This window comes from Chiloscyllium punctatum, chromosome 35, assembly GCF_047496795.1.
Source record: "Chiloscyllium punctatum isolate Juve2018m chromosome 35, sChiPun1.3, whole genome shotgun sequence".
NCBI classification, from domain to species: Eukaryota; Metazoa; Chordata; class Chondrichthyes; order Orectolobiformes; family Hemiscylliidae; genus Chiloscyllium; species Chiloscyllium punctatum.
This window is the reverse complement of record NC_092773.1, coordinates 16,784,620-16,799,161: the sequence shown is the minus strand read 5'-3', so window position 1 is coordinate 16,799,161 and position 14,542 is coordinate 16,784,620. Positions and strand designations below refer to the sequence as shown.

Here is a 14,542-nt window from a genome sequence, read left to right as displayed (position 1 = left end):
ATGAGTGGAGACACAAACCATGCTCCAACAAATTAGCACAAAGTCAGTGTTCTTAACTAGCGAGGCAAAAAAATGAGGTTGATGCACACACAGATGCATCAAACATGGACTGAATGCTGCAGGAATATCCGAGAGGTGCAGCAGTGTCCATTGTTTATCGAATAACAATTGGGAAGTTTTATTAATTGCAATTACTATGGCATCTAATGCCCTGAGTGACCCAACAGAGGCCTGCATCAGCAAGGGCTGAAGGAACAACCTTGTCACAGTGCTCCCCAAATCAGCAGGTAAGCCACATGGTAGGAGAGGGAGCCAGGTTCAGCCCAGCTTACAGCTGCCAGTTACAACGGACAGAAATGTTTCCTAACTAGCTGCACAGTGTTTGCCTCCACTGCTCTCTTTGGAATCTCAATCAACCAATCTTGGCAAAAAGGAATCCTGATACCTCTTTCAAAGAATGTGTGTGTGTGTGCGCGTGTGTATACACACATGCGCGTGCGAGAGAGAGCGAGTGCGAGTGAATGTGTGGGAGGACGTGTGAGAGACAGAGTGAGTGTGTACGAGAGAGAGCGAGTGTGTGCGTGAGATCGAGAGCGCGAGTGTGTGTGAGAGACAGACAGACTGAGACAGACAGAGTGACAGAGGAGAGAGAGAGAGCGAGTGTGAGTGTGAGAGACAGAGAGTGTGAGAGGGAGAGCGTGTGTGAGGGAGAGCGTGTGTGAGAGAGAGCGTGTGAGAGAGAGAGCGTGTGAGAGAATGTGAGAGTGTGTAAGAATGTGAGAGAGAGAGCGTGTGTGAGAGAGAGCGTGTGTGAGAGAGAGCGTGTGTGAGAGAGAGCGTGTGAGAGAATGTGAGAGTGTGTAAGAATGTGAGAGAGAGAGGGTGTGTGAGAGAGAGAGAGGGTGTGTGTGAGAGAGAGAGAGGGTGTGTGAGAGAGAGAGACCGTGTGAGAGAGAGAGACCGTGTGAGAGAGAGAGAGCGCGTGAGAGAGAGCGCGTGTGAGAGAGAGCGCGTGTGAGAGAGAGAGCGTGTGAGAGAGAGAGCGTGTGAGAGAGAGAGCGTGTGAGAGAGAGAGCGTGTGAGAGAGAGAGCGTGTGAGAGAATGTGAGAGTGTGTAAGAATGTGAGAGAGAGAGCGTGTGTGAGAGAGAGAGAGGGTGTGTGTAAGAGAGAGAGAGGGTGTGTGTAAGAGAGAGACCGTGTGAGAGAGAGAGACCGTGTGAGAGAGAGAGAGCGCGTGAGAGAGAGAGAGCGCGTGAGAGAGAGAGAGCGCGTGAGAGAGAGAGCGCGTGAGAGAGAGAGCGCGTGAGAGAGAGAGCGCGTGTGAGAGAGAGCGCGTGTGAGAGAGAGCGCGTGTGAGAGAGAGCGCGTGTGAGAGAGAGCGCGTGTGAGAGAGAGCGCGTGTGAGAGAGAGCGCGTGTGAGAGAGAGCGCGTGTGAGAGAGAGCGCGTGTGAGAGAGAGCGCGTGTGAGAGAGAGCGCGTGTGAGAGAGAGAGCGTGTGAGAGAGAGAGCGTGTGAGAGAATGTGAGAGTGTGTAAGAATGTGAGAGAGAGAGGGTGTGTGAGAGAGAGAGAGGGTGTGTGTGAGAGAGAGAGAGAGGGTGTGTGAGAGAGAGAGAGCGTGTGAGAGAGAGAGAGCGTGTGAGAGAGAGAGAGCGTGTGAGAGAGAGAGAGCATGTGTGAGAGAGAGCGTGTGTGAGAGAGAGCGTGTGTGAGAGAGAGCGTGTGTGAGAGAGAGCGTGTGAGAGAGAGAGCGTGTGAGAGAGAGAGCGTGTGAGAGAGAGAGCGTGTGAGAGAATGTGAGAGTGTGTAAGAATGTGAGAGAGAGAGCGTGTGTGAGAGAGAGCGTGTGTGAGAGAGAGCGTGTGTGAGAATGTGAGAGTGTGTAAGAATGTGAGAGAGAGAGAGTGTGTGAGAGAGAGGGAGAGGGTGTGAGAGAGGGAGAGGGTGTGAGAGAGGGAGAGGGTGTGAGAGAGGGAGAGGGTGTGAGAGAGGGAGAGGGTGTGAGAGAGGGAGAGGGTGTGAGAGAGGGAGAGGGTGTGAGAGGGAGAGGGTGTGAGAGGGAGAGGGTGTGAGAGGGAGAGGGTGTGAGAGGGAGAGCGTGTGAGAGGGAGAGCGTGTGAGAGGGAGAACGTGTGTGAGGGAGAGCGTGTGTGAGGGAGAGCGTGTGTGAGGGAGAGCGTGTGTGAGAGAGAGCGTGTGTGAGAGAGAGCGTGTGTGAGAGAGAGCGTGTGTGAGAGAGAGCGTGTGTGAGAGAGAGCGTGTGAGAGAGAGAGCGTGTGAGAGAGAGAGCGTGTGAGAGAGAGAGCGTGTGAGAGAATGTGAGAGTGTGTAAGAATGTGAGAGAGAGAGCGTGTGTGAGAGAGAGCGTGTGTGAGAGAGAGCGTGTGTGAGAGAGAGCGTGTGTGAGAGAGAGCGTGTGTGAGAATGTGAGAGTGTGTAAGAATGTGAGAGAGAGAGTGTGTGAGAGAGAGGGAGAGGGTGTGAGAGAGGGAGAGGGTGTGAGAGAGGGAGAGGGTGTGAGAGGGAGAGGGTGTGAGAGGGAGAGCGTGTGAGAGGGAGAGCGTGTGAGAGGGAGAGCGTGTGAGAGGGAGAGCGTGTGTGAGAGAGAGAGAGGGTGTGAGAGAGAGAGAGGGTGTGAGAGGGAGAGGGTGTGAGAGGGAGAGGGTGTGAGAGGGAGAGGGTGTGAGAGGGAGAGGGTGTGAGAGAGAGAGGGTGTGAGAGAGAGAGGGTGTGAGAGAGAGAGGGTGTGAGAGAGAGAGGGTGTGAGAGAGAGGGTGTGAGAGAGAGGGTGTGAGAGAGAGGGTGTGAGAGAGAGGGTGTGAGAGAGTGTGTGTGTGTGTGTGTGAGAGAGTGTGTGAGAGAGAGAGAATGTGGGAGTGTGAGAATGTGAGAGAGAGGGTGTGTGAGAGAGAGGGTGTGTGAGAGAGAGGGTGTGTGAGAGAGAGGGTGTGTGAGAGAGAGGGTGTGTGAGAGAGAGGGTGTGTGAGAGAGAGGGTGTGTGAGAGGGAGAGGGTGTGAGAGGGAGAGGGTGTGAGAGGGAGAGGGTGTGAGAGGGAGAGGGTGTGAGAGGGAGAGGGTGTGAGAGGGAGAGAGTGAGAGAGTGAGAGAGTGAGAGAGAGAGAGAGAGAGAGAGAGAGAGTGTGTGAGAGAGAGTGTGTGAGAGAGAGTGTGTGAGAGAGAGTGTGTGAGAGAGAGTGTGTGAGAGAGAGTGTGTGAGAGAGAGAGAATGTGCAAGAGAGAGAGTGTGAGAGAGAGAGTGTGAGAGAGAGTGGTGTGTGAGAGAGAGAGTGTGTGAGAGAGAGAGTGTGAGAGAGAGAGAGAGAGAGTGAGAGTGAGAGAGAGTGAGAGTGAGAGAGAGTGAGAGTGAGAGTGAGAGAGTGAGTGAAAGTGTGAGTGAGTGAGTGAGTGTGTGTGTGAGTGTGTGTGAGAGAGAGAGAGCGTGTGCGAGAGAGCGAGTGGGGGAGAGAGAGCGCGAGTGGGGGAGCACGCGATAGAGAGATGAGTGTGCGAGAGAGAGTGTGTGAGGGGGAGAGAGAGACAGAGACAGAGATAGGGAGAGAGTCACAGAGAGACAGAGAGACAGAGGGAGGAATAGAGAGACAGAGGGAAGGACAGAGAGATGGACATAGAGAGACACTTGCTGCAACCTACCTCGCAGTAGATTATCAAGTTAACTGTTTCTATGCTACAAACAACCTCAAGTCACTATCATTCATTATTTGCCTCACTCCAGGCTGAACAGCCCATTGTTGTCAGGCCTCTCCTGACCCCAGAGATCAAACTTGTAGCTTTCACTGTCCTACTCCCAGTGCTTGTACATATGTGTGGTATCATGGCAACCAGTATTCAAGTTAGCACCTTAACAAGAGCACTGGACAATGTGACCATGACATCTCCTCATTGATATTCCACTGTCTTCGCAATGTAGTTGAACATCCTGTTGATTTCTTAGATTGCTACTTAGCATTGGCGGAATAGATTTCGCATCAATCTCAGTTTGACGTCTCTGCATTGAAAGTCAATGCTCCACATTTTACCCAGTTAATTTTGTGCTTTCTATGCAGCATGCCTTGTCCTACAGACTTTTCCACTTTTTAGTATATTTGATCACTTTGATTTAGGTTTCTGAAAAGAGCTCCATTATTTAAATAGAAACTGCAATGGTCCCAGCACCACACAACTCACCCATTGGAACTAAGCCCCAACTGTAAAACAATTTTGCTTCAGGTACTTGCCGCACCTCCAAGAAGCTTATTATCCACTCCTCCATCATCTACTCCAGCCTCAGAACTTCAGCTTGAATTAAGCTCAATGTTGTAAACTTTATTGTGATAGGGGAAGGGCGGGGCAGAACCCTTGATGTTTTTGGTGACATTCCTGGACTAGTGACCCAGCTCCTGTTCACTGCATTGCAGAGCAGCTGGTGGGAGTTCAACTTCTTTGCACATATCTGGAAGCGAGACCTTTTCTCAGGAATGGAGCCCTGAAAATCTCCTCAATGGTTGCAAAAAGGCAACACACATCCTTACACAATCTGGCCTATATTTTAACTCCAGGCTTGCAGCAATATAATTGACTCTCAAATGCTCAGTGACAGGGTCCTAGCCTGCCGCTCAGGTCAAGAGCCATTACAGATGGGCACAAATGCAGATCTTGCCAGCACAGCGCATATCCCACATAAGAACAGCAAAAAAAAACACTTGCCTTGTCACAACAACTTTCCTTTACAGCATGCCTTTAGCATCATGATATGTCCCATGTGCTTCAGAGGAGCTGTGCAAACGAAGGCAGAAGGTGGCAGTGTTGCTGTGTGGGAGGGAGGAAGTGATTCAGTTCCTGAAATCTCAGAAGCTTATTCGGTCAGATCTTCCATTTTTGGAATCAATTCTCATGGGTGTTAACTAAGTTATTCTTAGAGATCATTCTGAAATCTACTTCTGATAACCTAGCCAATTATTTTACATGCTGTCATAAGGTAGCACAGACAAAACTGTTTGACACATGCTTTTTCAGCAATATTTGACATGCATGAGAAGGCAGACTCATGGGCCTGTGGATTCCCGTGTGTATTTTGCCACCCTGTCCATGAGCATTCAGCTCTTCATAATTTGCAGAGATCTCCCTTGCATTGACCTAATCCCTAATAATGAATGTAAATAATTGACAAATCCTTTCCAACATGATAGGTTAAACAACCATGTCCTTTGGGAGCTGTTTGCTTCATGCACAAATTAGTCTGTCCTGGGCTTCCATCTCCTTGATGTCAAAGTTAATAATTTAATTTGGGGTATCTTTGCTGGAAGAGGATGTATTGCTTACATCGTCTCTATGAATGCATAAATGAAGAGATATTTCCAATTGTGCACTTATTCTTCATTTCAAGCCTATTTGGATTTGCCATCTCACTTGCTTCAAAATTAATCAATGAACATTTAGCTCCAGCTGCGGTAGCTTTCTCCAGGTCTCTCTCACCACTCCTCTCATCAACCTTTTCATGTGACTCTTACTTTTCCTTTCCTTCTGCAGGAATTGTGCTCTCCATTTCCTCTTGAACTTCATCTGTTTTAAAAAAAACATTCTGGGCCATGTTTGCTTCACTTTTGCTTGCTGGTTTATGGGTATAGTCTAATCTTGTGTACTCGGAATTACACCTTCAAAAGGTGTAACACGTACCTTGACCTCAAAATGTTACTGCACCAATTTTGTTTACTTTAGTTGTTCTTGCAATTCATTGAATTTAAACCCCATAACATTATGCAGAAGGTGCCTGATCTGAGATTACTGAGACTCCAAACCATGCTAACCTATCATTAGGTGGCCACTCTAACCCTGCAGCAATTATGTCTCCTATTGTCTGCACACATACTGGGCCATTAGGAGTAACAGGTGAGTATAAGCATTGCTATTCAGAGTTCAGACAGCAAACTGGCCCCAGACATGCATCCTACCCATCAGCTGTCGAGCTGCATGAGACCAGAAGCTCGTGAGTACGTCAAAAGGAGGACCTCAACTTCTAAACAGCCTTCATTGGTTGACTATCTGGCACAATGCTTTCAATAGTTGAAAGGAAGCATTCCAATCTTGTCCCTCAAATAAGCCACGAATCATGCCAAGTGCCTTGACTTGAAATGATCCATGGGCCCCGGTCCAACAGTTTATACCCTCCCACCCTGTAATCATCAGGAGTGGAGGATGGGAGGTAACAGGAGAAGGAACAGAAGGAAAAAAAGGTACAGATACATAAACATTACTACCTTCAAACTGGCCTTTGGACTGAAAACTTTCCAATGGGCTGGGCAAGAGCAAAACCTCATTTCAAATAACAAAATGACAATCAACTTCTTAGCTGATGCCCCACACTGAGGAAGATAATGATTGTGTAAGCAATGTGAGCTTATTACATCCAAAACCTGCATTTAGTTGTCCCACACTCATCTACTCAGGCAGACTAAGGCCACGACTTTACCCTATGTATATTAAAACGCATGATAAATCTATCATTAACAGTTTCTTGCCTGAAGATTAACACTTAGGAATAAATATTTCAAAATCAGGTTTTATGTCATGGGATTTGTTTTTGTTCTTCAATCTAGTTTAAAAATCAGTCAGCAAAAAGAGCAGTGGTCTCTGGGCCAGCGTTTTCTGGTTCAGCTCAGATCACAGCAGTACTCATGTGTCGTACTAAGAAATTAGTACTTACACATGTAGAAAAAAATTAAATAGCAGAAAGATGTTTGTAAGGCATAAAATAACTAACAAAGCTATTCCTGGAAGGGAATACTTCATTCCTTCCCCTCAGAAATTTTGGCATTTTTATGCACTTTATATCAAATTAGTGCTTTGGGTTCTATTTTATACCTTGTGTGAAGGTGACTTCACAATCAGCGATGAGCTACCACAGAACACATTGTAGGATTCAGTAGAAAGTAAAGCTGCAGTGCCCCAGAGAAACTTGAAAACCTTTTTAAAAAGTGATTATCCTGTTAAATTACCTCGAAACCTTTGGCACAGTGATTACGAGCGAGTTTAAAGATTGCTTCTTTTCAGGGTCAATAGTTGCCCTCTGTTCCGAGCTCTTGTTTTAAGCTTCCATCACATCAATTAAACCAGATTACTCCTGAGTTATTGAGGGGATAACTGCACTCTCTTCTCTCTCTCTCTCTCTCTCTCTCTCTGTCTCTTTGCTGAGTTCCACAAAGTCACTGGCTGCTCATGGCTTCCCCAGTGACACACCTGACCGCTGCTCTTCACAATGCCACTGACATTCCACTTACATGAAGAAACTATATCCATTGAGACTAGCTTTGGTCTTGAAAACTGATTATGCTGCAAACCTCTCCCACCCTTTGAGTGCATCACGACGGTGTATTTGTCAATAAGAGACAACGGCATGGCTATTGGATTGGAAGTCCTGTCTGTATCTTACTAGGAATTTGCAGATGGTCTGCAGATTGGAGCAACCAGGAAAGGACAAGGGGGCTGGACTAGGTTAGGAGTCCTTACAGTCTCATCCTGGCCAGACGCATGTTTCCTACATTTGACTATCATTTGTTGAAGCTGACAGTTGAGATACAAAGTAAGGTCTCCTAACAGACTAAGTCCCAGTGATTCCCTACAGTGGGATCTATTTGTTCACAGGGTTTCTTCAGCAAGAAGGCCAGCTACAAACCCCTCTCTTGAACCTGATCACAGACTCCCTTGATCATTCGTGCAAACACTAAAAAGCCAGACCTGGCTGAAATAGCAAAGCTGGAGGTGACAACTAACATGTTCCTGATGATTCCACTTTCCAAGATTCAATAAAACAAGTCATATTGTTTCGCATCATGGGGCATTGCAGCTTTCTGGTCATCGCTATTGAACAAATGGTAACCAAGGAACTGTACAATGCATACAATGAATTAGCACAGATAAGGAACAAACTCTGATCGTGCAAAACAGTTCCAAGTACTTACATCAGAAAACAGAGAAACTTCACTTGTTCAATAGTCCTGGTGTACAGGCAAACAGAGAACACAAGAGAGAGAAAGAGAGACAGGAGACACACATACAGATGGAGAATCAAAGGGTTCACAAAGACAAAAGGGGAAAATAAAGGTCACAGACAAAAAACTGGTAAGTGCAACACGGTTATTAGTCAAAGGAAGCCTCAGCAGTGCATTGTGATGATGAATTACTATCGCTTTGTTTGAGGAGAACAAAGATAGGAGTCATGGTTCAGCTTAATTTGACAGTAACCAGCTCCCTGATATTTCAACAGGTTTTCCCTTGCAGACTTTCAGAGCGAGTCAATAAACCCAAAATTTAAACTATGTTTCTGCGCATGATTTTTTAAAATTAAAAATGACCTTCAGTACCATTAACTTGCAAAATAGAAGCAGCATTGATTTTCGATGGAGAACACTGGGATTTGGTACTTCAACAAGAATCTTTCTGAACTGCAACCGACTAGAATAGACAGTGGACATTCCAGAGAATACTCACGCTTACCTGAGTACGTGACGATTCTCCTGCATTACCTTATCCAGCTGCAAATTAGATACACACAGCTCAAAAAATAAATGTCACAGGGAAAACACTGCTTTGTTCCAAGTCAATCATACTGGATACAGCTGACTTCTCCTGGCAGTCACCGAATACTCTCTCTTTACGGACCATTGATCCGTCACAGCCTTCACCTTGCCCTCCCTCCACCCTTTCCCCCGATACCAAAAAAAAGCCAAATATCTGTGGGTTTAAAGATTCAGCACAATTCTCTGTGCCAATTCCCACAGCAGTGAGAGGCAAAGTCCAAGAGTTGTTCTCTGGCTGTACACTTGACTTGGCTGCAGCAAAGGTTGTGTTTCTGAAGAATAGCAAAGGATCAGACCCCTGGCCTCAGCATCTTTTTTGCCTCCTTTCTCAATGGTCATCCTCCCCCTTGATTATGGTCTTACTGGTGGTGTGATTTGTCTGGTATCTCCTGGAAAGTGGCCTTTCCTGGGACAATCTGGGCATCCTGTGTTTATGGGCCACACGGATCTCTAAAATACACCAGCCTTGTGCTTCTGGTACAGGGGAAGACCTCTGTTGTGGCAAATCATGAAAATGAATTCAATTAATCTGCTCATTTTAAAAATAGTGGACCCCTGGAAGCAAATAGCTGTGATCAGTACACAATCACCAATCTGGTTAATGGAGAGACCGGCTGCATCTTACAAAGGTTAGTCTGTAGATAACACAAAACTCCACCATCATTCATTATTAATGCCATCAAGGAAGCGACAGATGACCAATGGAGACTGCCTTAGCAGGGTTTCCCATAACCCAAACCAAAACTATTTGACATCCACATTCTCCAAACATGGTGGCTCCTCAGCTAACTTGGCAGACATGGCAGCTTCCACTGTATGTGCCTGTCCCCCCGGTTTTCACACCCTAATGTAGTATTTTGAAGAACAAGCTGAAAATATCATCCTCATAGTTTCACAGTGCACTATGTTTTTGCAGCTCAGATTTTAATGAAACCATCTTACTGACTGTCACCTCCCCAAGGCTGTTCTACTCCAAATTCACTAACATCCCCATCTTAGTCTACAATTCTTTAAGAATTGTAACAGGTGCCCTGGTGAATAGGTTCTAGCGAAAACAGACTGACACCTGTTCTTCGAGTGCTGCCAAGGATTTGCTGGCAGACTACTTGCGAAGGGAATTTGCTTCTTTTCGGAAATAATGAATACCTGTGTCCACCTGGTCTGTGCTGGTCCCTCTAAGGGTCAATCAGAACAACTCCAGAATTGATTAAGAACAGATAATGCTCACTAGACTCGGTGTTCAAGAAATGAGTTCTCAGTTGGGCTCTTAATGGATAAATGTAGAGAAGCAACTGACCAATGGAGAAGAAATAAGATCAACATGTGATGGAATGGGTCCTTGTGGTACAGTGGTAGTGTCCTCTGAGCCAGGAAACCAAGGTTCAAGTTCCACCCGCTCCACAGGTGTAATAACATCACTGAATGGGTTGATCAAAAACTCTACCAAGAGATGAGCCTTTGGAGACTCTTTCTGAATGAGTAAGGCGTCTGACTTGAATATAGTTTGTGATGTTATTAGATTTTATATGTCCTGCAAATGCTTTAATTCTTACAGCACAGTGGTAGCTCACTACCTCTGAGCCAGGAGATCCAAGCTAAAGTGTCAGAGATAAGTTCTTTGGGGTCCTGTGGTCTAATGCTAACATCCCAGCCTCTGGGTTGGAAAGTTTGGGTCCAAGTCTCACCTACCTTGGGGGCATCTCCAAGCAGGTTCATTATTAAAAAAAAGCAAGTGGGTTCTCCCCCATTGGGAGAGTTGGCTTCTGGACAGAAAAAGGCTCTGGACGGGGAAGGTGAAAAGTGAAGGGATAGATTGACAAGAAACACCTGTAAATCTCTGCAAGAATTTTGCTGCTTCATTCAACTCAGAATATAACCCAAGGCCAGACCATGTTAAATTGGTTAAGGTGAGGGCACACATGAGTCAACATCACAGAGAGCTGCCTGGAATCCCTCAGCATTAATCTATTTCCCTTTTACAGAAAGAGCCAATTGGATCGAACAGTCACTTCAACATCACGCCATCACCGCGTGACTTACATTGCACATGTAGGTCCACATGCTTCATTCCATGTACAAAAAAAAATACCTGTTGAATTGCAAGGCAGTCCTGAACACAGGTCTTGTATTTAAGGCCTAACGATCAGGAATAGCATAACATAATTTGTATAGGTTAGTGGTCACAAATATTTTCTGGTGGTATTTATTGAAATGATCTGTCATTAAACAGTTCACAAAAGATTTCACTGTCAGAAAACATTCCTTTCTGCATTCTTAAGGTGTGACTGTGTTGGTGCTTCAAGGTTCATAGATTTTCCCTTCCCCTAGTTTTCACTCAATGGGTATCAGAGAAATTGGCTGGTGAGCTTGGGTTTCCCAGTACAAGTCACAATGCACACGAAACTTAGCTTTGATGAGAGTACGAATAGGTGGAAGGCAGTTTCGTAGAGTTGATGAGCATGCCAAAGGACAATGGGCTAGGATAAGGATTATTTGGGAGTGAGTAAAAGGCAGATTGAATGATTACTCAGTATCTACTGCTCAATCTTCAATCATAAAAGCTGGTCACTAATCCCAGTGATATTCTTGTGACTGTGATGACAGTGTGTGAATTGCTCCCCAGTGTACTGAATAATGCAAGTTGGTTTCCCAGTCCTTTGCCTCTACAAAAGGGAATGTGCACAACTTGGTACAGGTCTCAACCCTGAAGACTTCATGCTTGATCTTTCTATATGACCGCAATGTATCTATGTATCTGGATCACAACTGGGCTTGCCGGTGGTGCAGAATGTTGAGGGAGCAAGTTAATCCAAGACTGGCGTTCAGACTAATGAACAGTTTTGGTTCTTGGCTAGCACCAGCTTGTGAAAAGACTTTAGAAAATTTTGTCACCTGACCCAGATAGAGGGAGCAAGAATATAAGAGACTAGTGAAGCATACATATGTCAGTAGCTCATATTAACACAATGACAGCGAAACAGAAATTGGTGTAAACTGAGGCCCTCTTGAAATTTGTGTTTTCTTTAATTCTACATTTAATATTTCCTCTACAGCATGACACCTCATTTAACTACATTTACAGTAGTAGCTAACCTTTAACAAGCATCAACACAAGATTTGTCAAGTGCTACATAATTCTATTTTGAATGCAGTGTTTTGGGGAAAAAAAAGAACCTTGTGTTCTTAGAATAAAAACTAACCTTCAAATAGAGGTGGGCAAGGGAACAACAGTCATTCAATCTCATGTGTAGCTACCTCCAGTCATTGGCCAAAAGGATTCAGACACAATGTGTGGCATTGGTCCCTATAAATAGGATACATTGGCAAGTGCTGAGGCAAAGGGCAGTCCATGTGGAGAGCTGTTTTCTCCAGATTGGAGATGGATCAGATGGTAGAAAACCCAGGAAAGAGTTCCCTCACATCTTCGCTGAACAAGACTAACACATTTGTGCATCCAACAACTTGTCTGTCCTCTGCTGTCAGTGAACCAACCCCAGTTGTCATATTTGTCCACGTGACAAATTGTAATGTTTCATATCTCAACTGTTGCTTCTTAACAAAGTCAAGAAACTCTGAAATTGCTTACAAATGGTCAATCACCTGTATTTCAGTAACTGTGATCATGATTCCCCAAAATCAGTTTGATGTCACTGGCCCAAAGTCTGCCTCTCCTCTGTCTTGTAGCAACTGGGCAAGACAGATGTAGAGTAATACTTTGAACATTTGATAAATTTAGAAAAACAAAACTTGGAATATAATTGGAAAGGTGTCTGGAGTTTTTCATGGTGACGCGAAAAGTCATAGGGCGTGAATCATCAGGCTGACTGCTGCACTTGGTCAATGTGCAAGTTATTTCAGGGAGTTGTACTTTTTCAGGATGGACAGCAGCCAAGGAGAGTGTAGAATGTCACAGTAAATTATGACAAAAGCTCCCAGTGAGAACTCTTGGCTTTCAATGGCACAATAGCACTGAAACACCAGTTCACCCACTTTGTTCCCGATTGACTGAGGGATGGAGAAGTGAGTGCCGATTTCAGTGAGTAGTATCTAGTAGAAAATAAGTAGTCAGATTACTGCACTAAGCACAATTATGACTGTTCATTTTCCCAAAACTCTCATTGTTTGAAGCCACTTATCACAATGCAATGTCCAAACAGATGATTAAATACTGAATGAAACTATAATTGTTTACTTCCCTTTCCCTCCCCTGACATGCATCAGGACTGGTTTTAGCATTTATGTTCAAAAGCAGGTGACATTTACGTAATTGGAAATAAACTTTGAAACTAAGCCCTGAGGAGTGACAGACTCAAACATTAATGTGAAAGCTATTCACATGGGGGTAGAGTTTCTCTTGCAGGCACACACGCTGTGGATTTAATGGCCTCTCTCAGAGCTCCACAGTTCAAGAGTTTGAGGTGTCTGGCTCACAAATGCACAAAATGATTTGGAAGACCAAGGGTTGAGGCTGAAATTGTTTGATCTCTGTGATGTCAGCAAATAGTGTAAGGGAAGAGCAAAGCGTTACAAAGAAAAAGAAGTCTTCCACAGTAAACTGTTGACCTGACTGACTTCTGAACAAAATGGATGGTTTAAATTTTAACAAACCTCAAAGTTTACAAAAATGACTTCTCACTGTGTGCTGCAGCATTTCTACATGACAAAGAGACAGCTAGTGAGTTAAAGATATTAAATTAGCAAAACTCACGTTATCACTTGGGGCTTGTTCTTCTTGGGTGACTCTTGTGCCACTTTCCCCACATCGGGTGCTCCCTCCATAGTGGGCTGTTCAGTCCTGGCAGTCTCCAGCTCCAAGGGAGCAGGGGGCTCCAATGTGTTGGCTAACGTTTTGGTGGGCTTGAAAGGGTCAACTGAATCCAAGCAGTCAGGATCAAATGTATACGAGGCCTTCGGCTGCGTGGGAGAGTTCTGTAGATGAGAGGAGCTGCCGAATGGGTTGAAATTGGGATCATCCCACTTGGTAGAATCCAAATTGTAGGATTTGTTTGGAATGGGAATGTTATCAAAGTTGGTGGTGGGAGTGGTGTCTTTTTCTTCAGAAGCACTGGCCTTCAAGACTGCTGTTCTTTGTTTCTTCCCACTGGACTTGCTGCCAGGCTTTTTACCCACTTTCCTTGGCACTGGCACCCTCCCCTCTGCATTTTCCTTATCTTCTGAAAAGTCAAACTCCAGCTTAAGTGCCAAGTCTTTGTGTTCTGCTTGTGGCCCCAGCTCATCCACGTCTGCTCCATTCGCTGAGAGAGAGGGCTGTCCGTGAACTGGGGGCGATGGTTGAATCCCTGACATTCCTGTGTTAGAAAGGTTCTTAATCTCAGGAAAATCACTAGGGTCAGAACTACAGCCTGATGTCCTTTTCATTACGACATTATCTTTTACTGATGCCCCACCTTCCACAGTCTCAACTTCCGGGACAGGAGGTTTTGCCTTTTTTGACTCGGTGATACCAGGTAGAGTCTGTACATCCAAGGCCTCTGCCTTTTGGTCCATGGCTGGTACTTCTTCCTCAGACACAGTCATCTCTCTTCCTTGGACACTGGTCCCCAGGTTTTCTGATATGCTATCTGGCAGCAGCAAGGGACTTTTGAGGGAAATTGGTGGACAATCTCTGCCTGTTCTTACTTCATCTGCAATTTCCTTAACTTCCAGAGCGTTTTGTACCTCAGAGCACTGACTGGCAAGGATGGTGTGGGCTGAAGCTATACTGCCAGTGATACCAAGTCCTACTCGATCATGAGGCTTGAAGCTACGTGAAGCATCATACTGGGTTGACTCCAGCAATGAGTGACTCTCAGCCAGGCTCTTTAGAGGCAGTGGCGATTCTGCTAACAACTGCTCGTCTTCAGGGTGCAAGTCTACTGCAGACAAAGGTCATGTGGTCAATGGAAAAGAGAACAAAAGTATCAATGACTGGGATACAGCAACTTAAATATCAGCACAAAGAGCTTG

General features: G+C 45.4%; 1 protein-coding gene across 7 annotated transcripts in view; it reads right to left on the bottom strand.

Annotated features, from left to right (window-relative positions):
* The window catches only part of tacc1 (transforming, acidic coiled-coil containing protein 1), a 192,005-nt gene that overhangs the window by 45,637 nt on the left and 131,826 nt on the right, over positions 1 to 14,542 (bottom strand). For 5 of the 7 annotated variants that reach the window (XM_072554141.1, XM_072554137.1, XM_072554140.1 and 2 more), the window contains exons 3-4: positions 13,284 to 14,451; positions 7,958 to 7,993 (exon numbers count right to left, since the gene is read on the bottom strand). In XM_072554141.1, the coding sequence (XP_072410242.1) occupies positions 7,958 to 7,993; positions 13,284 to 14,113 (866 nt within the window). In that variant the 5' untranslated portion in view covers positions 14,114 to 14,451. The remainder of the gene's footprint in view (positions 1 to 7,957; positions 7,994 to 13,283; positions 14,452 to 14,542) is intronic. The other 2 variants (XM_072554136.1, XM_072554138.1) reach the window with 2 other exon arrangements.